This window comes from Pongo pygmaeus, chromosome 5 (assembly GCF_028885625.2).
Source record: "Pongo pygmaeus isolate AG05252 chromosome 5, NHGRI_mPonPyg2-v2.0_pri, whole genome shotgun sequence".
Classification (NCBI taxonomy): domain Eukaryota; kingdom Metazoa; phylum Chordata; class Mammalia; order Primates; family Hominidae; genus Pongo; species Pongo pygmaeus.
Window position 1 is genome coordinate 160,554,582 of NC_072378.2, and position 27,163 is coordinate 160,581,744.

Below are 27,163 nucleotides of genomic sequence, written 5' to 3' on the forward strand. Positions count from 1 at the left end.
AAAAAATTGGTGATACTAGTTTTAATCACTTGATTAAGGTGGTTCTACCAGATCTTTCCATTGTGAAGAGGTATTTTGTCTTTTTTAAGGAAGTATACTTTGAAGGTGGTACTTTGAGACAAAGAGAATATTCTGCTTCACAGTAATTTTTCACCAGATGGTTTTAGTATTTACTGATGGTCCTTGCCTGTATCCATTATAATACTGGAGTTGCAAAACACAAACCCTTTTTCTTTTCTTTTTTTTTTTTTTTTGAGACGGGGTCTCGCTCTGTTTCCCAGGCTGGAGTGCAGTGGCGCAATCTCGGCTCACTGCAACCTCTGCCTCCTGGGTTCAAGCGATTCTCCTGCCTCAGCCTCCCGAGTAGCTGGGACTACAGGCATGTGCCACTACACCCGGTTAATTTTTTGTATTTTTAGTAGAGATGGGATTTCACCGTGTTAGCCAGGATGGTCTCGATCTCCTGACCTTGTGATCCGCCCGCCTTGGCCTCCCAAAGTGCTGGGTTTACAGTCGAGAGCCACCACGCCCGGCCACCACAAACCCTTTTTCAACGTCCACAGTTCACACCTGAGCTCTCCCTTTGAACCACTGCAACACTTTCCTTTCTTGGGCAATATATTAATAACACGGTGGTTATGTCACAGGCCTGTGACTGGCTTGGGCTCAAACCCTGGCTTTTTCACTTACTAGCTGCAAGACTAACTAGTTATTTAATTTTTCCATTCCTCACTTTCCTTATCTGCAAAACGGGTGCAATAAAGGCACCCCTCTTACAGGACTGTTAGGATTAAATGAGCTAAATCACAGTGTCAGAACACTTCAGTACTTGGTACATAATTACTTGCTCAAGAAATGTTAGCTATTATTGGGTCATGATTATTTTTATGTGTTTGAATTCCAGCTTTGTCACATCCCAGAGTGTCTTTGAGTAAGTTACTCAGTATCCTTGTGCCTCAATTCCTCATCTATAAGCAGGTTCCCATCTCATAGGTTTTTAAAGATTCATGCTTACATGCTTAGCAGTGTCTGGTATGGAATAAGCACTAAAAAAGATGAGCTTTTATGATGATAATGATTACTATTTTCAGTCATGATTATTTTGTATCTTTGCTCTAAAAGAAAGTGAATTTTTTTAGTTCAAGACTTTTAGATTCTACTTTCATTGTGGCTAGCTCACGGCCATCCACGTAGTGAATTAATAAAGCTTTGTTGAGTGGCACTTGCTTGACAGCGACACTTTTGTCCACTCTTTTACCTTGCTGGATTTGTGCTGCCTTCCTTGCTGTAGGAAGCCCACGCTTGGGAAATAACATTCCCACAGAAGGTCTGAGAGGCTCTGACGGGCCAAGGTGGGAAACCCCTATGATTTGACTCCACGGGCATTAAAGTGTGTTCCCATCCCCCACGGATCCGCTGCCACTAGGCTGTGCTAAGGCATTTACCTCCCTGGCACTTTGATCCAAGTTCCCTATTTTCCCCTACTCGTCGATCGAGGTTGGGAACAGTTGCTCTAAGCTGGGAAGCACCCGCCACGATCCAGCAGGGCGCGGTGGGAGGGGAAACTGAGGCCCGGCTAGGCTCTCTCGCCGCGCCCAGCCCGCCGAGGGGCTCAGGCCCCGGGAAGCACCTGGCGCCTGCGCCCCGCCCGCGCCGCTTCCTGTCCCGCGCGCTGCGCTCACGTGACCCGGGCCTGGGCGGAGCCGGGGCGGGCGGGGGTCACCTGAACAAGGGAGTCACGTGAGCGGGGGGCGGGGGTGGGGGGCGGTGCCGGGCGGCTGTCACGTGACGCGGTTCCGGGGCTGCCGCTGTAGCTGTCGCCGAGCCCAGTCGAGCCGCGCTCACCTCGGGCACCCGCTCCGTCTCCACCTCCGCCTTTGCCCTGGCGGCGCGACCCCGTCCCGGGCGCGGCCCCCAGCAGTCGCGCGCCGCTAGCCTCGCGCCCGCCGCGCAGCCCGGGCCCGGCGCGATGGGGGCCGCCGCCGGCCGGAGCCCCCACCTGGGGCCCGCGCCCGCCCGCCGCCCGCAGCGCTCTCTGCTCCTGCTGCAGCTGCTGCTGCTCGTCGCTGCCCCGGGGTCCACGCAGGCCCAGGCCGCCCCGTTCCCCGAGCTGTGCAGGTGGGTGGCCCGCCCGGACGCAGGCTCCGCTCGCGGTGCCCGGGGCGAGCGGCCGGCGTGGGGGGCGGGGAGCGCTCGAGGAGCTCCTGGGGTCTCCAAGTCGCCTCCGGTCCGCGCCGGGGTCCGCCCCGTTCCCGAGGGAAAGTTGCCTGCGTGGTGTCTGGGAGTCCCGCCGGGTCCCGTGCGCAGGCGGGGGGCGCGGGGGCACACGCGGTCGTGGCGGTCCTGGAGCCCCGCGCCCGGCCACTTGTGGCTGTCGCTGAATCGGGGGTGGCTTTGTGCGGAGCGGTCGCTCTGGCCCTTGGGGTCGGCGCCTGCCCTCGCGCGGCCGGGCGTCCGGGAAAGTTGGAGGCAGGAACTCCAGTTTGCTTTGTTCCCGCTGGGCGTTTGCATCAGAGTTTCTCGCCAGCGGGGCACCGGTGAGGCCCCTCGGTGTGGAGAGGCTCACCGGGGCGTTGGAGCCCGCAGGAATGGTCCTGGAGTTGAGTGTTTGTGGTTTCATTTGCTGATTGATTTCCCCCCGTGGGCTCATTTTCTCTTTAAAGTTTTTTTTTGTTTGTTTTTTTTTTAGCAGGCGGTGACTTTTGTCTTCTTTAGATTGGGGGCAGGGGGTGTCGTCCAGTGTGAGCTTTCAAGACTTGACCCTTCACTTCTCTGAGCCCAACTTCCTGCCTGGTTGCTCACATGATGTCATTGTCTCCGGGGTGGATTATTCTAGTGGATCTTGCTCTGGGAACCATGATTGTATAACCCATCAGTCCCATCGAGGGCTGTTCACCTCCCACAACTGCTAGCAGTCCAGGGCCTGGGGAACTTCGAATTTCAGGAATTTTCTGTCCATCCTTTTCTGGACTGTTTAGGATGATGGAAAATTCAGCTTTTGTTTATTTTTTTAAACTTTGGTAAAAAGGAAGCAGGATGAAAAGTTTTTAACAGACAACAGTTTCTCCCTGTTACTGTTACTTTTACAAGTTACTTTTACAAGTTACTTTTCAGAGTGAAACAAAGTTGAGCCTGCTTTGGGCTGAACTTGGAGTTTGTGGTAGGGTTTATGAGGGGTTCTTATTTTTCCCTTGCGTCAGAGATAGTTTTATTAGCACCCCTGTGTTCAGAACATGCAGAAATTAGGCAAAGGAGGGTGAGGCTGATCTCACAATAGAAACTCTTTGGAAAGGCCCATATTTTTTATGCTGCCTTTTTTGGAAGGGGAAGAGTGGATGGAGGGAGAGTTTGTGACACTAGTTTATAGACCAGTTAGCTACCCTAAGATACATAGTTACTCCAGTAACTAGCATGATACAGAGAAATGGTGGCAACTTAAACGAGGTCAGGCTGAGACCAACATTTAGAGGAAGGCATTTTGGAATAATGGCTTCTGTGACCAAAAATAAGAAATTAACTCGCCTGGGCGCGGTGGCTCATGCCTGGAATCCAGCACTTTGGAAGGCCGAGGTGGGCGGGTCACTTGAGTCCAGGAGTTGGAGGCCAGCTTCAGCAACATGACAAAACCCCGTCTCTACAAAAAATATGAAAATTAGAGCCGGGCGCGGTGGCATACTCCTGTCCTCCCATTTAAGGGAGGCTGAGGTGGTAGGATAGCGTTAGCACCGGAGGTCGAGGTTGCAGTGAGTTGTGATCGAGTCGAGTTGCACTCTAGTCTGGGCAACAGAGCAAGGCCCTGTCTCAAAAATAAATAAATAAATACAATAAGAAATTAACCCAGCTGGCCTAGTGAGGTTGAAGTCTTGGTCTTGTTAACAAATTGAAGTTTGTTTCTTCACAGTTAAGATTAAGGTTGGCTTCAAGGGCAGACTGATACTTTGGCTGATTGATGGGACCCTTACTTTTGCATTAGGTTAGTCGTGGCAGTGTCTTGAACCTGTGTTCACGAACCTGATCTCCAGGTGGAACACGGCCTCTTGGTCTAGTAGGAATGGCCTTTGTATCTTTACGTTTTTCTGGCCACTGTCACATGTGGGCATAGTTAGCGAATGCTGAAGAGGTTTCTGAGGTTGATATGCATTGTGAATATAATAAGATCTGCCCTTTGTAGTCTTAGAATATCTTCAAAGTTGTGTTTAATTTTTCTGCCAGATTTTCTTAGGACGACAAATCTGCCAGTCATTTCAGAGATGGATTTTCACCCACCTCTTTCCCTGTTACTTCCCTGTAGTTGCACATGCAGACTTCTCCAGAGCCACTTGCAATCTCTACTTTAAACCCAATATGTGCAAAGTGAACTTCCTATCTGTTCCTGTTTTATAATTTTTTGAGGCAGGGTCTCACCGCGTTGCCCAGGCAGAAGTGCAGTGGTGCAGTCATAGCTCACTACAGTCGTGAACTCCTGGGCTCAGGCAGTCCTTCCACCTCACCCTTCTGTGTAGCTGGGATTACAGGTGTGTGCCACCCCACTTGGCTTATTATATATTTTTAAAAATTTTTAATAGAGATGAGTTGCTATGTTGCCCAGGCTGGCCTCGAGCTCCTATCCTCAAGTAATCTTCCTGTGTCAGCCTCCCAAAGTGTTGGGATTACAGGCATGAGCCACCACCATGCTGGGTTTATGTTCCTGTTTTAAATTGATACCTCTCCTTAAATACTTTTTTGAAAACTTTTCTTGGGGCAGGGGAGGTATCAGTCATCTGTACTTTTATGAGATAGAACTGGCTAAAATGTCCGTAAATGTAGCATGTAGTTGAGGAATAGGAATGTAAGTCGATTTTTTTTTAATTTGATACAAAAAATTTTACCAAGTGTCACCAAAGTGTGGTGTGTTAAGCTCCATTTTAATTTTGTTCCTGGGCATCAGTTTGCTGAAATGTAAATAACTCGGCCAGGTCTCCACTGTGAGCATGAAAAGTCGAGTCCTACAAATGTCCCCGTTTGTTTTTGCTGCTTGGTCACACGGAGGCAGTCCCAAATGTACAGAAGGATCACATTCTAAATGTTTGTAAATTGGTCATTTCATACATGGAATGTGTTTTTCCGTTGATAGTATTCTTGTTCATTGTATGGCCCCCAGAAAGTCATTATCCTTGCAAAGGTTTTGGAGTGCCCAGACACCATATGGCTTTAACAGAATTCTAGCCGTAAATTCTCTTTGTCTCTAAAAGATGGAGTTGGATTTCCAGGAAAACAACCTCTCCTCCCAAGCCCAGCTCTCTAGAACCTAGAGAGAATATTTCTCATCTGCAGTCGCTTAGACCAAAAGAGGGACATGCGGGCCTGCTTCAGGGGTGCCTGCCAGGCACCTTGTGGGGGCAAAGCTTCAAGGTGACCTTTGGCTCTGAGCACTCCTGGGATGGGGTGCTGTTCCTGGTGCAGTTAGTTATTGGGAGGGATGAAGGAGACAGCACCATTTCAGCAGCAGCTTTAACTGTGTCCATGCACGTAGAGGGGCCTGCCCTCTGAGTTGTGCGTTGAACAACAGGCACGACAAAGGCAAATTTCCCAAAGTGTATCTGGCTTGAAGCAGCGCTTTAAATAAGTGCATGGTTTTTTGGAGAGATTCGGCAAAGCATTTTTCAAGTGTCAAGTGGATTACTTGCCAGGTGATCCCTGTGCTGAGTTAGAAGTTAATGATTCTTATGCAGGTATTTCTTGGGAGGTGATATTGCTAGTACAAAGTTAGTAGAAAACTTGTTTCTGAGGCTAGTGTGATAGGCTGTGGGACTGGCCTGTAGAGAAGACCTGGGGTAGGAAGGAGTGCTGAAGGTCAGTAGAGGGCGGGAACAGTAGAGCAAGAAGAGGGCATTCAGGAGGAGAGGAGCAGAGGCCAGGCCATGCAAAACCAGCAACAGTGTCTAAAGTGATCTCAGCTTGTCAGTAGCTTTACTTATTACCATATGCTTTAAACTTTGTAAGATGTCGTATTATATATGTAATATGCAAGTTTCCACCCTTTAGTTAGGTGTTAACAAGATGCTTAATGGGTGAGGTCTTAACAGTGTGCATTAATGATAGAATAATGCATTGGGATGGTTAGATTTAAGGTAGTTAAGAACTTCAAAATTTATACAGGACAAGTTTTCCCCAAATTGTTTAGGTATAAATGCTAGGAAGTTTTTTTTATATTGAGGACAAGAGAATAATGAAGCCAGCTGGGAGTTGAGGTTGGTTTAGTTACTGTCTCTAAGGAGATTTTTTTTTCGCTGTAATTTTTCCAAAGGAACAGTGCTTATATGCCTAATTTGAGCCACATGTTAAACCTGGGTCACATCCATTTGTGTGTGTGCATTTCTTTCAACAGTAAGTGTATGTGGAAGCCTAAGGTTGTTAATTATGGTTACATTAGATCTCATGGATTAATTCTCAGAACAGCATCCTGACAGATTCCCAGGAAATGAATGCCTGAGTTGGGCCTCACATCTTTTATCAGCATTTCATAGAGAGGGATTTTTAAAAGATGGGGCTGAGAGGAATAATTGAGATGTTCCCTTCTCTATTTTGATCTTGGTATATAAACTATTGTATTGGGGAAAGAATTGAGCAGTCTCTAGAACTGAGCCTAGTGGCAGAGAGTAGCTTATCACTTTGCAGGTGCTGTTCTTTTTCTTCTTTCTTTTCTTCTTTTGATTGTCCTAGCCACAGAGAGCTCTTGCTAATGCGGTAACTGGTCATGAATGGTGTATGAGGAGGTGGGCGTAGCAGCTGTTTGACTTCATGGGAACCACCAAACTGTAATACCGAATTGCAATTTTGCATTTCCACCAGTGATGTATGAGAGTTCCAGTTCTATATCCTTGTCAACACCTGCCAGTCTTAGGTTTAGCCATTCAAGTGGAGTTGTATGGCTCAGTGTGGTTTCAGTTTTCATCTCTCTGCTGACTCATGATGTTGAGCAAGAAAGGAACATCTTTTCTTGTATTTATTGGAATCCTGGATGATGTTCACCATTATCATGTGCTTACTATTTGGATATTTTTTGTAGTGTCCTTTAAAAATCATATTTTGTCCCTTTTACCCCTTAAAAATTGTTTTTGGGTTCTTCTCCTTATTGAGCTTTAAGAGCTCCTCATGTCTTCTGGGTACAAGTTCTTTCTTAGATATGTGTAAGGTATTTCAGTCTTTGCCTTGCCTTTAAATTTTCTCAGTGATATCCTTTGAAGAACAGATTTAAAAAAAATTTGATGGACTATAACTTTTTATGGTTTGTGCTTTTGGTAGCTTAAGAAATCAACCTTAAAACTAGTGACATTTGACCTGGGTAATTTTTTGTTTGGAGGGTTATCCTGGGCATTGTAGGATGTCAGCCAGCATTCCTGGCGTCTACTCACTAGATGCCAAGACTATACTCTACCACTCCCCTCCCCGGGTGGTAACAAATAAAAATGTCTCCAGACATATCAAAGGCCCTGGAGGGGAGGGGGCCAAATCACATCCAATTGAGAACCACTGGCCTACCCCAAGGTCTCAAAGATTTTCTCCTGTGTCTGCCTCTAGAAGTTTTTTGGTTTTAACTTTGATTCCTTAACTCTAGGATCAATTTTTGTGGTTTAATATTTATATATGATGTTTGAAGAAAACTCAAACCATATTTTTCCTTTGCTCTCATTCCATGAACAGTCATCAACACAGAAGACTTCTGTGATCAAATGTGTGGCGGTTTTTACCCAGGCACCAAGCAGTGACCCCTGGCCAATTCAATTCCTGACCCTGTCTACCTGGAGATAATGTCAGATGCCACAGGTTTGGGGCTCAGTTCCCGAGACCGCTCCCCACCCCACACCAGTCACAAGTCCGGGCCTCTGGAACTTCTGACCAACTGGCTTCAATTTGGGGTTCCCACAGTGCCTCTCTGGGTCTGATTAATTTGCTAGAGTGACTTACAGAACTCAGGAAAACACTGATGATTAGCAGTTTATGAGGATATTACAAGGGATACGGATGAAGAGATGTGTAGGGCGAGGTATTGGGGAAGGGGTGCGGAGCCTCTGTGACCTCCCTGCCTCACTACCCTCCAGGAATTGCCGTGCATTCACTATTTGGAAGCTCCCCCAACCCAGTTTTTATGGAAGCTTCAGGAGGTCAGCATTTCTTCTCCCGGGTATAGGGTGGGACCCTCACTGGGGAGGATCTTAAGACCCACAGTCCAAAAGCAGGGAAGATGAGAGTCCTACCTCGGGGCAGGTGGAGAGATTGTTTCCTGAGGCCTGACACACCCAACATTATAACAAAAGACCAACACTAGGACTGTGAAAGTTAGCAGCCAGGAACCAGATGGAAAAAAAACCCCATACATATATATAATATATATATACACATACATATTATATATGTATTATGTATATATTATATATGTATTATATTTATTATATATGTATTATATATATTATATATAATATAATATATAATATATAGTTATATATAATATACACGCACACACACACATATAAATAACACCACAAAAAGGGTAAAAGTTTATTTATTTCCATGAATATATCTAGTTCTGTTTAGTAATAATTTATGAAATGTGCTTACAGCTCTGTTTTTAAGTAAGATTGGGCTACAGTTTTTTTGCTCTGCTGTTCTTGACGGATTTTGTTATCAATAATATGTTTGCTTTGTGGAAGGAGCTAGTTAGCTTTTAGTATTTTTGTATGTGGTGAAACAGTTTGTATATAAGATGGACATTTTCTGTTTCTTAAAGTTTGGTAGAATTTACCAGTAAAACTGTCTGGGCCTGGTGCTCTTAGGTGGAATATCATCGGGGAGGACTTTTGATTATGGTTTCAGTTTTATCTAGTTTATTTTTCTATTCAGATTTTCTACTTTTTCTTGGGCCAGTTTTGGTAATCTCTATTTTCCTAGAAAATTGTCATTTTAATTGTGTATTCATATTTAATAAGTAGCATGCTACTCTCATATTTTTGATACTCTATAGCTCTAGGTAAATTTTAAAAATTCTTGATGTTTAGTTGTGTGTACTTTTTAAAATTATATTTACTAAAGACTTATTTATCTTTTTAAAGTCTTTCCAAAAGAACTAGTGTTTTGTTTTTTTTATCTTTTCACCATTTATTTGCAATTTTATTAATTTATCCACTCAGTAACTTCTACATCATTTTTCTGTTTCTCGTTTGAATTGAATGCTTAGCTCTTTTATTTTAAATCATTTTGCATAATTAAGAAATATATTTAAAGCTTCATGTTTCTTTCTTCAGAGTACCATACCACTCATAGATTCAGATACTTTTTTTTCCTCCATATTTCAATTTTGTATATTTCCTTTTTGGATTCAAAAGTTCTATCTGTTTCAACTTCGTGGACCCACTAAATTTTTAGATTTTTGTTTTTTTCAGGTCAATGGACTTTGGGGGTTTTAAATTTATTTTTTCCATTGTGCGGGTAAATGTGGTGGAACTTACTGACATTTCCCTTGTGGCCTAACACTTAGTCAAGTTGGGAGGGTATTATGTGTTTGGAAAAAGTTCTCTGTTTGGGTCAAAGTTACTCATGGTGCTGTTCAGCTTTTCTTTGCCCTAACTCTTCTTCGGCTTGTCTGTTGCTTTTATTATTTGTATCTGGCTGCCGCTGTGGACAGGCACGTAGCCGGATGTCGTTTGCTGCTGTCGCCCAGCTTACCAGTTCTCCCGTGGTTCAGATGCTCTTCTGCTTCCCTGTTGTCTTTTGTTGCAGGATCTCAGCTGATGTGTAGTCACAGCTGCCTGTTCTTTCTGCATGGACGCTGTAGCTTCTGTCAACCCTCTGAAGATCTCTCTTAAAGTTCTGCTCTGATTGCTGTATTAATTATTTTTCCTTGGGCCCAGTTTCTTTGGTTTGAGTTTGTCACCATGATTGCATGGTGCTGGTGCCCTTGCAGTGACAGGTGACTCCTGACCGTGCACTCTGCAGTGGGTTTCCACCCGACCTTGGCTGCCTCCTTGTGCAGCTGCTTGGGGTAGGGCTGGGAGCAGTTGTTGGAATTTGGCTGTAGATTGTTTTCGGGGAGACTAGGGGATGGGCAGGATGTGCCTCTGTGGCTGTTCTTGGCGCTTTAGGTCCTTTCCACCCTCCCAATGTCACCCCCAAGCGCTGTTCCTGCCAAGACACAGCTGCTAAACCCCTGTTGATTGCTGCTGGCAGCGTGTGGCCTGAGACGGGGGATCTGGATTGTTGAGTTGGCTGTGTCCAATGACTTCTTTTCTCTAGACCTCATTTTCCTCCTCAAGAGGGGTGGGACTTAGTTTTCTTTCTCTCTTTCCTACTTGAAAACCTCTCATTAGGGAGTTAGTTTTGGAAGTCACTTTCCTGGGCTTGCATCCAGATTCCTCCCCTCACAGGCCTTGGGCAAGTCACAGAACCTCTGAGGTCTTCCTTTCCATGTGTGTCCAGTCAGGATGCTAACCATGTTTGTAGGCTAGGCGTGGGATGCTAACCATGTTTGTAGGCTAGGCGTGGGACGCTAACCGTGTTGTAGGCTAGGCGTGGGACGCTAACCGTGTTGTAGGCTAGGCGTGGGACGCTAACCGTGTTGTAGGCTAGGCGTGGGACGCTAACCGTGTTGTAGGCTAGGCGTGGGACGCTAACCGTGTTGTAGGCTAGGCGTGGGATGCTAACCGTGTTGTAGGCTAGGTGTGGGATGCTAACCGTGTTGTAGGCTAGGTGTGGGAATTGGAAGACATTTGAATGCCTGGCACGTCCTCGGTGTTCATTGGTGCTGTAGTGGTAGCAGTTGCTTTATCTGTAAGTTACAGATGCTACCTTACATCAGGGATTTATTTTTATAACCTGTTTCTCGGCCTCCCAGAGCTCTCCATTAGTGTCTTGGGGTTTTTGCCTCAACCAGAGAGCATTTCTTCTTCATCTGTTTCATGATTGGCACTCCACGTAAGCTTCCTTATGAGAAAGGTTTCCACTGTTTAAAAAAGTTTCAAAGCCACTGGACTCCGTGATTTTCGGGTCCATTTTGCATCCCAAATTCTGCAGTTCTGAGGTTTGCAGCCTTGAGGAGTCCTTCCTCACTCAGATTCCCCCAAACAATGAGGAGCTTGATAATTCGAGGTCTGGAGTTTGGGTGGGGGCCGGGGGTCACCCTCCTGCGTGTGGTGGCTTGGTCCCAGGCTAGGCTGGGAGAAAGGGGGCTGTCGTGGTTCCAGGGCAAGAAGAGCCATCCTCCCTGTTTCCCTGTGGTAGGATCAGGAAGTCTCAGCTAACTTCTGCACATGGTCAGGGGGGTCCTGTCCTCACTTAGGCCTCTCCAGGCCTCCCTGGAGGGTGGAGGAATGGGTGCTGTTGTAGGTGGAATCAGAAGTGTCCAGGCCAGTGGCTTAGATGTGAAAGTGCTTCATAAATTCCACCTTACTGTGCAACTTAAAAAAAAAAAAAGTACGGTGGCTTAGATTTTCGAGGTGCCCAAAGCAATGTGTCATAAGCCTATTTTTGTGTCCGTGTTGGCCAGGGCAGAGGGGCACTTCCCTGTGAATCCTCCAGGGTGGGGAAAATCCCAGGCGCTCTGTGAACCTGGCCCTTCAGCCAGCTGGAGACCTTTGGTGGGAGTTTTCTTTTTCCTTTTGTGTGCTTTTCGATCCCCTGGGGGCAACCATTATTCAGTACATCTGGAGGGCAAGTTGTCCTGGAAGAGGAAGCAGATCCTAGGAGTGTTGTCCCTCACAGGGAGAGGTGTAGGAAGTGAGGGGGATGGTGGAAGTACTGGCCCGAGCTCTGTTTTCAGGAATGTGTGACAGCAAAAACTGTCCTTTGCAGTTGAGTTGCCTGTGGGCTGTGGCCTAGAGGGAAGGTCAGGAGGGTCTTGCCATCAGGGCTGCCACCTTCTTCATGCCTGCTGTGTGCTGGGAGGAGGAGAGAGCTCCTTCAGAGCAGACCCACCATTGGATTTTGAGTGTGTGTAAAATTAACTCTTTGCTATCTGCATGGTTATCTGTACTCCAGAATCAGTTATACATTTTAAAACAGCTGTTTAGTACTTTAAAAAACTCCGCCAGCACTCCCTGCGCCCCACCCTGGCCTGCAAATAGAGTGCCAAGCCACCAGAATAGAAGCGCTAAAGAAGCGGGTTTCCTAGAAGTGGCAAGCCTGAGACTCCAGTGAGTCACCCTCATTGTTCCCCTGAGGCACCCTCCCTCCACCTGGTCTCTGCTCTTGAAGTGTCAGTTATGCCACCACTTCTCTCTTTTCTGTCTTTTTAGAGTCACCCCTTTAGAGTGACAGGCAGCGTGAGCTCATGGCCTTGACTTTGCTGGACATGCAGAGGGAGAGGAGAGCTGGTGGCAGAGTCGGGGGTTGGGCCCCGGGGATGGGGCTGTTTTATCGGAGAGTCCGCTGTCCCCAGGCCTTTCTGTAAGAGGCTGGAAGTGAGGGAGTGAACCAGGCACCCTGATGGGGGGCCTGCATGTCAGACCCAGTGGGAAGCATGTCTGACTTGGTTGAGAGGTGGCTAAGGGCCCAGTGTGTCTGGGTGGGCTGAGCCACTGGGAGAATGGAGGGAGGGGCCAGAGAGCATCGAGGACTAGCTGTGGCCAGGTCACAGAGGCTGTGGGACTTTGGGCTCCCTCTGGGTAAAAGCCAGAGCCCTTGAGGATTTCAGTAGATTGGTGGATTGAAAGGCACATGAGCCGGCGCTGTGGCTCATGCCTGTAATCCCAGCACTTTGGGAGGCCGAGGCGGTCAGATCACAAGGTCAGGAGATCGAGACCACGGTGAAACCCCGTCTCTACTAAAAATACAAAAAAACTTAGATGGGTGCGGTGGTGGGCTCCTGTAGTCCCAGCTACTCGGGAGGCTGTGGCAGGAGAATGGCGTGAACCTGGGAGGCGGAGCTTGCAGTGAGCCGAGATCGCACCACTGCACTACAGCCTGGGCAACACAGCGAGACTCTGTCTCAAAAAAAGAAAGAAAGAAAGAAAGGCACATGGAAGATTTGATTGCTTGGATTGCCTTAGGGAACTGTGAGATCCCTAGGTGAGCGTTGCAGTTGAGCACGGTAGCTGCTTTTCCTCTTCAGGTTGCCTTTAGGCTGCGATGGAGATAGCATGAGCTCTGGAGCAGGACAGGCCTCTTTCTAACATGGGCTTGGCCACTTTGTGAATTTGTGACTGGAGACAAGGTCACGGACCTCACTGGGACCTCCCTAGGCTGTCCGTTCTGAGTCTGTAAGAAGGTGGAGAGGGGCAGCCTCAGCTGGGTGTTAGGCTTTGCGGAGCCTCTGCTGTCTGATGTTTGGCTCCAGCATCTTCAAAGCAGGGGCTTCTCTCCTGTGTCCATCTGATTGGCCTTTGTGAGGAGCCGTCACCTGGCGGTGGCCTCATTAGCATCGTGGGCCAGCCAGCCGAGCTGACAGCCCGCAGGTTTTTTAGAAAGGCCCACCTTCCCTTGTAGTTTGCACACTCCAGGAAGGGCCCTGGGTCTGGGAGGGTTTTCTGGGACCTTGGTGACAGGGAGAGTAGGGGGCTGAACATTAAGGTCTGAATTCTGCGTGGGGGGCTGGATTGTCCTTAAAGGCAGTTGACCTCAGACATCCACATGGCAAAGCAGGGAGTTTAGCCCATCTTCTTTATACATGAAGAGTTTAGCTCTTCTTTATACATGAGGAGCAAAGTATGAGACCACCCAGGTAATTGCTCTGATTGGAAGAAAATCATCACGGAGCAGGGTTTAGGGTTGAAATACTGGCCTGCATCCTGTAGTGTTGAGTTGATCTGAGCCAAGGCTAGCAGAGAGGACCGGCCATTTTTGTGGTAGCTTTCTGTTGTGGAGGGCACTTGCCCACCGCCTGGGAATACCACGCCCTGGTGTGTTTGCACTTGTTCTGTTTCCCCTGCCACTCTTCTGCTGGAAGCTCTGGACTCACCTGTCTCTGCTGTGGATGGTGCAGGGTGGGCAGGCCCAGAGCGGCATGCTTGTCCTGAGAAGTCCCAGGAGGCAGTTGAGTGTGTATGTGTGCATGAGTGCGTGTGTGAGTGCATGAGTGTGTGAGTGCAAGTGTGTGTGTCTGAGTGTGTGTTTTTCTGAGTGCATGTGTCTCTGTCTTCATCAGCTCCTAGGAGATGCCTCCAGACAGGGGCCTGCCCGGCTCTCCCTCTAGTTCCTTGCCAGTGTCATGTGACACTCCTTTCAGAGGGCGCCCCCCGCCCCCAGACAACTCACCTTTTTTTGTAAACTTAGTTTTCAAGCAGTCCACATCTCTCTCTGGATTCAGATGAAAGCTTTAGATCACAGTCTGTTTCGATAGCTCTGTGTTCCTGGTGGTGGTTTTTTCCTCACAATGACCTTGTAGGCTAGCCGAGTTTTGTTGAGGAAGTTGAGCTGGGAGAGATTGTGTCTCACACAGCCTGTTGGTCAGCGCTGGGGCAGGAATCTGGCCCAGGCCCTTCATGGCACCTTTCTTAGGGTAGCGTGCCCCCTCTCTATTCCAAGTGACCTCTGTTACGCGGTCCCCATTGCCTGCCCTGGTTCCCTGGGTTCTGACATCAACTTAGATGTCATGTTTGACTTAGGGCTTCCAGCCGGATCCCTCTCCATACACCGGGCTTCCTTCCAGACCCTGCATACCTCTCAGGGAAAACCAAAGGCTGATGTTTGGCATTTCCCTGCTTCTATTTATTTGTATTTGTCGGCCCTGTATCTTTGTCCACAGCTTTGTGGGTTTGTTAGAATAGGAAGTGAAGTACTTCCTATATAAGCTCTGGTCATGCTGTGTCAAACTCATGTGCTTCCCCAGCCTTCAGCTCGGGGTAGGAGTCTTCACGTAAATCAGAGTGTTTCTCTTTTAGTGTAGGCAACAGCAAGTTGTTGACGACAGTGGTTACCTTAGGCTCTTGACGTTCTGCTGCCAAGGTCCAGTGTGGGAACCCTGCCTCCTTGCTCCTCTTCCTTGCTGTTTTTTCCCTTCCTCCTTAGTTTAGGAGACTGGTCTGGATTTCTGAAGGTGACTGTGCTGGATATGTATGAGCTGAAACACTGTCTGATAGTGTTGAGGGGCAGTAGTGAGCCAGGTGATTTCTTGAATATTCTGTTAGAAGACTTGCGTGCATGTTGAAAGTAGGAAAATCTTTTTTGAATGTTCAGGTTGGAAACACTTCACATTCTCTTTGTCTCCAATGTGTTAGATTTGTTGCTTGCTATAGACTCAGAGAAACATTTCTCTAGCTAGTGACCACGTATCTTGTTATGAGAATTTCACTTATGTGTCTCCAACTGGGTTTCTGTCTTTTAAGGAAACCAAATTACAGATTCACACATGCCTACTTTTATTATCACTGACCCCATCCTGCCTTTATCTTGCTTTATGTTGCAGGCCAGTAATAAAATGTTTAATAGTTACATGACCATTAGCATAACCCTAAGGTTTACAGGGACTGAGGAAACTAAGATATGTTTTAAAAGAGTTTGGATATATGGCAATAAATGAGGAAGGGACAGAGTGATACTTCATGGAGATGTTTTGTGTTGAAGGGAAGGAACCCAGTTTTCTAAGTTTTTTTTCTTTAAGAGATTGAGCATACCATATATTTTGATCATAGAATTTTACATACTTCAGATGCTAGCTATTTTTAAAAGGAAAGAACTCCAAATTACATCTTGCAAGCTATTGTGGTTTTGCAAGCATTCAGTGATGGCATATATGAAAACTCTGAGAGGTGTCATATTAAGATACCAGTGTCAATTTAAAGATATTCTATATCTGTATCCCTATGACATTGTATTTTGAATTTTTTCTTTTTCATTTTTGGACAGACGTTTAGAACTCACTCAGTGGAGGTGGCTCTGCATCTCTGTTTTAAGCTTTTTGAACTCTAGGCAGCTGTGTCGGCCTGGGGTTAGAGTCACTTCTTCATTGCTGCCCCTCGATTGGTTTCGTCTTGACCAGGGTGGGTTTTGAATGCGGCCCTTGCTGGAACAGTAGCAGGAAAGTAGAAACACCTTCCTGTCTCTGGGTTGGCTGACAGTCTGTTACTTGTGTGCTTCCTTCTAATTGGTAATCTGCCAACACCTTTCAGGATATTATGAAATTTCAAGCAAATGAGTTTAAAATGGAACCTCTGTGCTTCTGAACAGGCGTGGACTGACTGCAGTTCTCCAAGATAGTTTCAGCAGAAGCAGTGAGGTTACAGTCAGGAGCAAAACAGTATCTGAGCTTTCTTTATGGGAAATATTCCGACTGTGTGCTTGGTTTATATGGTTAAATTAATTGCCCTTGTTAAATTAAGAAAATAGGTTATGTTTCTGCCACAGACTTTGCTTTAAAAGCAGAGATCTTCTAAAGTCATTTGCCTTGTATGTGACTTCTGCTGCTCCCGTTTCCTGCTGGGCCTGATGGTTTGATTGTAGAATGTTTCTCAGCTGTGGATAACACTCACTGTTGGACTCTCTGCTGAGCTGAGTAATCTGATTAAAGGAGAGTGTGCATCTGAGTTGAGGAAGACAATATAGATGCGGTCCTTGTTTGTAGAGTTCACAAGCTGCTTGTATAGAAATAGCAAGGACAGTGCAGCCAGTGGGAAGGAGCTGGCTGAGGGACTTGATATTATTTCCATGGAAACCAGTTGAGTATGGGAAGAGAGGTTGTGGAAGGCAATGCTCTGGTGTTTGGCAATTCACACTGTGTAGAAGAGAAAGCAGAACTGGACTGGGAGTATAGAGTAGCAGAAGTTTAAGCTTGGGGAAGAAAGTTGAGCAAGGAAAAGCATATGATCTGTTGATCAGTGTGATGTGATATGGTCTGAATCTTCAGACAGTTCACAGCTTTTTCATAGAGGCTGTCCTCAGATGGGTTCAACCACTCTGAGAATTCTGCCTTTACTATATAAGTAGTATCCATGACATTAAAAATGAGAAGAGAAGCGTTTTGGCCAATGATGGACTGCATAAATTACAGTCTGCATAAATGACCTTGGTCCTAGAAGATTATGATGAAGCTGAACAATTCCTATCACCTAGTGATGCTGTAGCCATTGTAACGTCATAGCACAATGCGTTAGTCACATGTTTGTGGTAATACTGCTGTAAACGAACCCGCTGCGCTACCAGTCTTATAAAAGCGTCCAGTCAGGTCCTAGGCCTTTAGGTCCAGTCACTCACTGACTCACCCAGAGCCACTTCGAGTCCTGCAGGCGCCATTCATTATAAGTGCCCTAGGCAAGTGTGCCATTTTAATCCTTTATACCATATCTTTGCTGCACCTTTTCTATGTTTAGATATGTGTCACATGTTACAGTTGCCTGCGGTATTCAGTGCAGCATCATGCTGTGTAGGTTTGTAGCCTGGGAACAATAGGACATACCGTATAGCCTAGGTTTGTAGTAGGTGACACCATCTATATGTGTGCAGATACACTCAATGATGTTTGTGCAGTGACAGCATTGCCTCATGACACATTTCTGACAATGTATCCCCATCATGAAGTGAGTGACTATAAACCAGTCCCCCCATCAGCAGTTACACTTCCTGAGGTTTCAGTTACCCGTGGTCACCTGCAGTCTGAAAATATTAAGATATTTTGAGAGAGAGAGAGATGCCACATTCACATACCTTTTATTACAGTCATAATTGTGCTATTTTATTATTAGTTGTTAATCTTTTACAACTAATTTATAAATTAAACTTAATCATGGGTATGTATATAAAGGAAAAACCATATCTGAAACCATATTCCTGGTTTCAGGCCTCTACTGGGGGTCTTGTATCTGTGATTACAAGGTGCTGTGAAGGGATAACTTTAACTTTTCTATATGACAAGCATTTTACTGAATCAAATTGTGTAGATGGTTGGCAGTATAATAGGAACTCAGAGATCTTTGTGCCATACAGAGTCTACCCTTTTAATGGCGTTTATTGTGACAAGATTTAAAGTAAAGTTTTGTGGAATGTTTTGCCAGTTTTCGTGTTGTAACTGAAACTAAATGTTTTCTGAAAAGTTAAAACCATTTCTTTAAATGGAAAATAAATGAAGCCGTTTACGTAATTGGCTAAGGACTCACCCTTGGGCCTCACACTGCCTAGGTTAATTCTTCACTTTGTAATTCTGTGATGTTGGGCAAGTTCCTCATTCTGAGCCTTGGGATCTTTGGCTTCAAAGCTGAGGAACTTGAGAGGGTTGGATAATGGCGTCACGTTCTGTGGGGAGATTTGGCTCACATGTTAGCTGTGTGGGTGAGAGCCATGCTGTCATGCGTTCTTAGCCACTGGCCAGTTTCCTTCTCAAGCCATCAGTAGAGACGCTGATCCTGCATTTGCCAGTCACTGCTCCAGGAGGGAGGACATTACTGTCCCACAGTGATGGTGTCGTTGGGGATAACAGACACTTCAGAAAATGCCACCACTGAGCTGTATGAAGTGCCATGGCAGCTAGTGCCAGAGCTGTGGATTCAGCCGGGGAGCACTGTCTGGAGGAGCTGCTGCAGCACATGTGTGTATCTCCAGCTGTCAGGCTGGCTTTGGCATGCATTTGGATTTTTTGAGAATGAGAGAGGGACCATTGGCTAACTGTTTTATTCTCTGAAAAATCACATAGAATAGCAAAGATTTTACTTATCTTTGCTGAGTTTCTAGAACATTTTCTGTCCCAGAGTGATGGTTTTGAAGAACCAAGGTTCTTGGACAGATGGTTTTGCATCCAGAAGACTGATTTTAACTAAAATCAGGCTGCCTCCCTTGAGGATGGTCACTGAATTTTGTGAGACTGGGACAATGGGCAGGGATCCTGCGTTGTTTGCAGTGGACAAGCTGCTTCTGTGGGCCTTTGCAGTTCTCCCCGCTTCTCCTCCTGTGTTCCACTGGTTTCCTTCAGTTGAGATGGAATACAGCATAGAGTCAGTGACTTTTAGAAGATTTGACAGAGTTTCAAGAAACTGCTCACTGGGCTTTCTTACCTATCCTGCTGCAGAATTTTTTTTTTTTTTTTTTTTTTTTTTTGAGATGGAGTCTCACTCTGTCACCCAGTCTGGAGTGCAGTGGTGCGATCTCGGCTCACTGCAACCTCCACCTCCTGGATTCAAGCTATTCTCGTGCCTCAGCCTCCCGAGTAGTTGGGACTATAGGCGTGTGCGACCACGCCTGGCTAATTTTTGTATATTTTTTTTTTTTTTGGTAGATTCAGGGTTTCATCATGTTGGCCAGGCTGGTCTCGAACTCCTGACCTCAAGTGATCCTCCCACCTTAGCCTCCCAAAGTGCTGGGATTACAGGCATGTGCCACTGCGCACGGCCTGAAGTTCTTTCTTTCAGAAAATGTATTCAACACATTCTTTTTTGTGTGTGTGTGTGTGTGTGTGTGTGTTTGAGTGAAGACAGTGTTTCCACACAGCTTGCAGATACTTTCTTCCAGAAGCTTGTTTGTTGCTAACATTTAACATCTTACTATTACAGCTTAGTTTTCTCTTTGATTGAATATGTTGATCTCTTTTTTTTTTCTGTTGGCTTTTTTCTTAAGTCTTTACTTGTGTAAGCTCAGATAACTTAGTCTAGAATGTAGGCTTTTTCTGGGAATCTCAGCTGAATGGTTTCATTTGCTTGGCTGTTAAATGAACCATACTGTTTGGAATAGTTTCCTAATTCTGGCTGTAGTGTTCACTTCAGGTAGAGAATTTTCTAACAGACAGACTTTCAGACAAAAAATTTATTATTCCTCAAAGATATCATTACATTTTATTTAGTCTGTAATAATTTTATTGCTTCTGAAACCATTTTCTAGTTCTATAATGTGATCATGGTGCTTTTAAACTTTAATATCAATTTAATTTTAAGAACGATTTTAGTTTAGGCCATTCTAGGGGCTTGGCCTTTAATCTGGAAAGAAATTTAGAATTCTTTAGTTTCAAACATGTGATTTCTTAAAACTTGTTGTCAGTTATTTATATGATTTTCAAGTTTATTATGAAATAGTCTTTAAAAAATATTTACTTTAGTGGAAGCATATCTAGTGATAGTTTAACCAGGGTGCATACCAGAGTACATAATAGTTTTTGGAATATTCTTCATAAATTTTCAGAGAGATTATTTAAACCACATGACTGTTTCTGAGCTCCTGGGCTAGGCGTATTAGTTTTCTCTTTTTTCTTTTTTTTTTTTTTTTGAGACGGAGTCTCTCTGTGTTGCCCAGGCTGGAGTGCAGTGGCGCAATCTCAGCTCACGGCAACCTCCACCTCCCAGGTTCAAGCGATTCTCCTGCCTCAGCCTCCGGAGTAGCTGGGACTACAGGCATGCACCACCATGCCCGGCTAATTTTTGTATTTTTAGTAGAGACGCAATTTCACCATATTGGTCAGGCTGATCTTGATCTCCTGACCTCGTGATCTGCCTGCCTCAGCCTCCCAAAGTGCTGGGATTACAGGCATGAGGCACCGCGCCCTGCCATTAGTTTGTTTTAAAGGAGACATAATGTCCGTTGAAACATCAGAATGTTTTAAGTACTGACAGCTTGCAGGTGTCTTTGGAGTGAAGTTTAGAAACCTGCTGTGACCATTCTTCATTTTAAAGCTGTGATTAAGAACTCTGAGATGTTGGTGCCTTCGCCTCAAGTCCTGCTGATGGGTTTGAATGGCATTGAGGTTGCCAGGCCTGGAGGAGGGCTGCCTTGTGCTGAGTGGTTAAATCACCCCCCTGAAAAAAGTCAGTGTTCAAGTATTTTAATAGGCTACTCCTTTCCTACTCCCATAACCACTTACATTTGATAAATCTTGACAAAACAAGTATGAAATGCAAGTAGAGAAAATAGTATAATTGAATAGAGCAACACTTTTCTTTCTAGCAACCCTGATTTCCAGATTATCAGGACAATATCCCTCATTTTATTCTTTTTTAAATCTTGATTCTGCTCCCCAAGCAAACACGCTCTTTACCTTATTTAAATATCCCCTTTGCAAGAATGGTGGATTTCTTTTAAGAAAAGCATAGCAGGCCGGGCGCGGTGGCTCACGCCTGTAATCCCAGCACTTTGAGAAGCTGAGGCAGGTGGATCACAAGGTCAAGAGATTAAGACCATCTTGGCTAACACGGTGAAGCCCTATCTCTACTAAAAATACAAAACATTAAGCTGGGTGTGGTGGCGGGCGCCTGTAGTGCCAGCTACGGGAGGCTGAGGCAGGAGAATGGCGTGAACCCGGGAGGTGGAGCTTGCAATGAGCAGAGATCGCGCCACTGCACTCCAGCCTGGGTGACAGAGCGAGATTCCGTCTCAAAAAAAAAAAAAAAAAAAACAAAAAAAAATAGCATTTTAGGTACGTGTGGATCTCTTTAGTGTTGATTCCTACCAGTTAACTCATTTTAAATGACACCCTCATGCACCAATATCATATACTTAGGATTGTGAAATAGTTTAATGATGCCACTGCCGCTTCTTGAAGTTTGTCTCTGTTATCGTGGAGAAACTAGTCATGACTCCTGAATAAGAGATTAGCATTTTTCCTGAGTAGTAGCCAGGTCTTTGTTTACTTGTTTATCTTGTATCCTGCAACCTGGAATATACACTCCAAGAGGGCAGGGCGTCTTTGTTTTGTTCATTGCTGTACTCTCCTGTGCCTCCCGCAGTAAGTACTTAAGAAATGCCTGTGAAACACATGAATAAAGGTTAACGAAGGGCAAAGGAAACAAGCCTTTATTGATGATTTTTCTCTGTGCCCGGTAATACTTGGGTTATTTCTCATGTCCTTGAGTCATCCTGACTCTAGGAGATACCTCTTAACATGTTCCTGCTGAAAAAGCTGAGTTGAGGAGTCACACCCCAAGGGTATCACCCTAAGACTGGGCACCTAAGTACCCCAGCCTGCTCTTCAGGTTTGTAGCTGCTTAGTGGCCATCAGACCTTCCAAGTCTCCCTGCTTTTGAAGGCCTATGTGTGCGGTTTGGTTTCTTGGCAGGGGGGTTTGATGGGTTCCCAGACCTAGGAGTTCTTGGCGCCTTGTCTTCCAGTGACCCCAACAGGGTTGCTATGGCTCCTCCATTGCTGAAACTAGTTCAGGGTTGGGGAGGGGGGCATGTGGGAGGGCCTGGTGGTTGGTTTTGTGCTGAGTCATTGCCTTGGTGCACAGTGGAAGGGAGCTCTGGGAGGTGGACGGCTCCTTCTGTGACGGAGTGCTTCTGTCGTCAAGGGAGTACTGTACAGGGTGAATAACCCAGTTAGGTAGATAAATATGGTGGTCTTACCCCCAGGGCCTCCGCAACTCCTGGATGGGCCTAGCCTAAGCAATTCTGATTTAACTTATTGCCCCTCCTTTTAGCAATACTGTTGAGTTAAATAACAGTTTTTGCATTGATAATAAAAAAATTTTATTTTTGTAGAGATGGGATCTTGGTATGTTGCCCAGGCTGGCCTGCAACTGCTGGCTTCAAGTGATCCTCTGGCCTTCGCCTCCCAAAGTGCTGGGATTACAGGCACAAACCACTGGCCAGGTCTTTATTTTTTGCATTTTGCGAGGACATTTTAAGTCACTTTCTTCCTTTTCTGGTTTTACTCCTGCTGAGGAGATGATCCGCATTTTACAAAATGGACAAAACATTCTCCCCAGGGAAGAGTAGACATTTGAGAATAATTGTTTTCACAGAACCGGGAAACCATCTGTTTTGTCCCAGGTATACTGATTGAGGCATTAGCAATAACTCACTATCTGCTTTGCCAGAGGTTTGAACAATGAGTGTTAATGCTTGGTGTAGTGAATTTTGTGTGATTTCAGATCTGATAGTTGACTCATTACACAGCTCTGTCTTGCGAGTTCAGATCTGAACTGTAGCTGTAAGAGGTAAAAGCAGAAGTGGAGCTGCCTTTCATGCCATAGCTAGTTTTTTAATAAAATAGAGTTAAAAAATCCTTTGGCTTTTCAGCATTTTGGTGTGATTGGAAAGGCAATATTACTATCTTATATTCAGCATGAGTCTTGAGCAATTACTGATTAATCCACCCAAATCTCAGCTTGTGGTTCCCATAATCCCCATGTGTCTTGGGAGAGACCTGGTGGGAGGCAATTGAATCATGGGGGCGGTTACCCTTACGTTGTTCTCGTGATCATGAGTGAGTTCTCACGAGATCTGATGGTTTTATAAGGGGCTTTTTCCCCTTTTGCTCCGCACTTCTCCTTGCTGAAAAAGAGTGTGTTTGCTTCCCCTTCTGTCACGATTGTAAGTTTCCTGAGGCCTCCCCAGCCATGCTTAACTATGAGTCAGTTAAACCTCTTTCCTTTATAAATTACCCAGTCTTGAGTATGTCTTTATTAGCAGCGTGAGAACAGACTAATACACTGATCTGAGTTGATATTCTTAAATTAATGGTAAGATATTTCTTATTTCTTTTTTCTTTTTTTTTTTGGAGACAGAGTCTCGCACTGTTGACCGAGCTGGAGTGCAGCGGCACAATCTCGGCTCACTGCAACCTCTGTCTCCCAGGTTGAAGCAATTCTCCTGCCTCACCTTCCTAGGTAGCTGGGATTATAGGCATGTGCCACCACGCCCAGCTAATTTTTGTATTTTTAGTAGAGACGGGGTTTCATTGTTGGCCAGGCTGGTCTTGAACGCCTGACCTCGTGATCCACCCACCTCGGCCTCCCAAAGTGCTGGGATTACAGATGTGAGCCACCACGCCCAGCCAGATATTTCTAGTTTGATGATCTTTGAGTCCTGAGGTAGCTTCAGAATGGATTGAACCACAGACAGATGGTGTTAGTAGTTTCTGCCCTGGCTTCTTTGCAACTTAACATACTTGACTTTTTAGTGTTTTTGGCTAAGGAAAGTGTATTTTCTAGTTTGTGGCAGTTTTAAGCAAATGTGGCTTGAATAACACTAGAGAGAAGTTTAATTTTTGATAAATCAGTGACAGTGACAAGTTGTTTTTCTTCCTTTCCAGTTATACATGGGAAGCTGTTGATACCAAAAATAATGTACTTTATAAAATCAACATCTGTGGAAGTGTGGATGTTGTCCAGTGCGGGCCATCAAGTGCTGTTTGTATGCATGACTTGAAGACACGCACTTATCATTCAGTGGGTAAGTAGAACTACCTGAAATTACTGGATTGGCAATATGATTCCCCAGTTTTGCAAAAATGACTGTGTATAGCTATATGTATATAGCTATACAAAAATTATGAATGTTTAGAAATCATAAGTGTTTATAATACATAATACACATTTGTTAGTAGTTAAAAATGATAACGGTTTGAATGTCTAGTATGAGCTAAAACTAGGTTGGTTCTGTCTAGTGGATACTATGCAGACAGCCGTTATGAAGAATTATGTAGATGTGTATTTGATATTGAAAGCCGTCTCCTAGATGGCTCTCCCTTCTCACCCACATCTTTCTTAAACCCTGTTTTTACATTCTCCCCCAGCCCACATTTCCTTTTAATGCTCCCCCAACTCCCACTCCTTTGTACCTTCCAGTTTTGGCTGTAGTTCCCAGACGGTGTTTCTGCTGTCAAAGATGGTCACTGGAGTTAGGCTTACATTAAAGGTTAAATACACATATACACCATGGAATACTATGCAGCCATAAAAAATGATGAGTTCACGTCCTTTGTAGGGACATGGATGAAATTGGAAATCATCATTCTCAGTAAACTATCGCAAGAACAAAAAACCAAACACCGCATATTCTCACTCATAGGTGGGAATTGAACAATGAGAACACATGGACACAGGAAGGGAACATCACACTTCGGGGACTGTTGTGGGGTGGGGGGAGGGGGGAGGGATAGCATTGGGAGATATACCTAATGCGAGATGACAAGTTGGTGGGTGCAGCGCACCAGCATGGCACATGTATACATATGTAACTTACCTGCACATTGCGCACATGTACCATAAAACCTAAAGTATAATAATAATAATAATAATAATAATAAAAGAAAAAAAAAATAGTCCTGAGGATTGGCAGTCTCAGAGAAAGAGGTGCAGCCCCTTCTTTCCAAGGGTTCATTTCATTCCCCAAATGTATGCCTTTTGGGTCAGAATTGCCATCCTTCTGTGAAGAATATGAATCCAAGTGGATTAATATATCAGCACCAGGTTACATGGAGTGGAGTCAGGGCAGATGCCTGAAGGAAGGGAGGCAGGGCAGACAGAAAAGCAGAACGCATTGCCCTTGGATTTGGCAACATGGATGTCTGTGATGACCTTACACTAAGGCAGTTAGAATAATGAGGTTTGACCACAAAATGGATGCTCATGACATAGAGATTGGTATATGACTAGGGACTGTCTGATAACTAGAAGAGGATGCTAGGTGGGCTTTTGGATTTGGGAGAGAAGCTTACTGTGGTAGCTCTGTCATTTTCTTTTGTGTTTTAAACATTTTTATATTTTTATAGATTTGGCAGTTCAAGTGCAGTTTGTTACATGGATACATTGCATAGTCGTAAATCTGGGTTTTTAATACCCGTCACCCGAATAGTGTACATTGTACCCAGTAGATAATTTCTAATTCCTCACCCCCCAACCTTTCTGAGTCTCCAGTGTCTGTTATTCCACTGTCCATGTCCATGTGTACGTATTATTTAGTTCCTACTTATAAGTGAGAACATGTGGTATTTGGTGTTCTCTTTCTGAGTTATTTTACTTAGGATAATGGGCTATTGTTCAATTCATGTTGCTGCAAAACATGTGATTTCATTCTTTTTTATGGCCAACATGTGGAATTTGGCCATAGAAAAGAATGAAATCACACACACACACACACACACACACACACACACACACACACAACCACATTTTTTGTTATCCAGTCATCCATTGATGGACACTTAGGTTTATTCCATATCTTTGCAATTATGGATAGTGCTGTGATAAACATATGAGTGCAGGTATCTTTCTGATATGATGATTTTTTTCCTTCAAGTGTATATTCAGTAGTGGGATTGCTGGATGGAATGGTAGTTCTATTTTTAGTTCCTTGATAGATCTCTATACTGTTTTCCATACAGGATATCCTAATTTACATTCCCACCAACAGTATGTAAGCATTCCCGTTTTTCTACATTCTTGCCAACATCTTTGCTTTTTGACTTTTTAATAATTGCCATTCCAGTGGGTATAAGATGGTGTCTCATGGTTTTAATTTGCCTTTCTCTGATGATTAGGGATGTGGAACATTTTTACATATGCTTGTTGGCCATTTGTATGTCTTTAGAGAAATGTCTGTTCATGTCCTTTGCCCTCTTTTTAAAGGGATTCTTTTTTTCTTTTTGAATTGTTGAGTTCCTTGTAGATTCTGGATGTTAGTCCTTTGTCAGATGCACAGTTTGCCAATATTTTCACCCATTCTGTAGGTTTTCTGTTTACTCTGCTGTGCAGAAGCTTTTTAGTTTAATTAAATCTTACTTGTCTATTTTTGTTTTGTTGCATTTGCTTTTGAGGTTTTAGTTATGAAATCTTTGTCTGGGCCAATGTCCAGGAGAGTGTCTCCTGGGTTTTCTTCTAGAATATTCATAGTTTCAGATCTTACATTTAAGTCTTCAACTTTTGTATATGGTGAGAGATAGGGTTCTGGTTTCGTTCTTCTGCATATGGCTGTCCAGTTTTCCCAGCACCGTTTATTGAATAGGGTGTCCCTTCCCCAGTGTTATGTTTTTGTCAACTTTGTCAAAGATCAGTTGGTTGTAAGTATGTGGCCTTGACTCTGGGTTCTCTATTCTGTTCCGTTGATCTGTGTGCCTATTTTTATATCAGTACCATGCTGTTTGATTACTATAGCCTTCAGGTATAATTTGAAGTCAGGTAACATGATGCCTCCAGCTTTGTTGTTTTTGTTTAGGATTGCTTTTGCTATTCAGGCTTTGGCTACTCATATGGTTCCATATGAATTTTAGGATTGTTTTTCTAATTCTGTGAAAAATGACATTGGTACTTTGATAAGAAGTGCATTGAGTCTGCAGATTGCTTTGGGCATTATGGTCATGTTAACAATACTAATTCTTCTAGGCCATGATTTTTGTATCTGTATTCATTAGGGATATTGGCCTGTAGTTTTCCTTTTTTGTTGTGTCCTTTCCTTGCTTTGGTGTTAGGGTGTTACTGGCTTCATAGAACAAGTTAGGGAGGATTCCCTCCAACTTGATTTTTTTTTTTTTTTCAGGGAGCAGTTTCAGTGGGATTGGTACCAGTTCT

At 44.7% G+C, this 27,163-nt stretch overlaps 1 protein-coding gene across 1 annotated transcript in view; it reads left to right on the plus strand.

The window, feature by feature from the left end:
* Positions 1-1,798: 1,798 nt before the first annotated feature.
* IGF2R (insulin like growth factor 2 receptor) overlaps positions 1,799-27,163 on the plus strand; it is a 138,242-nt gene continuing 112,877 nt past the window's right edge. The window contains exons 1-2 of the mRNA XM_054490429.2: positions 1,799-2,118; positions 23,908-24,047. Of these exons, the coding sequence (XP_054346404.2) occupies positions 1,970-2,118; positions 23,908-24,047 (289 nt within the window). The 5' untranslated portion in view covers positions 1,799-1,969. The remainder of the gene's footprint in view (positions 2,119-23,907; positions 24,048-27,163) is intronic.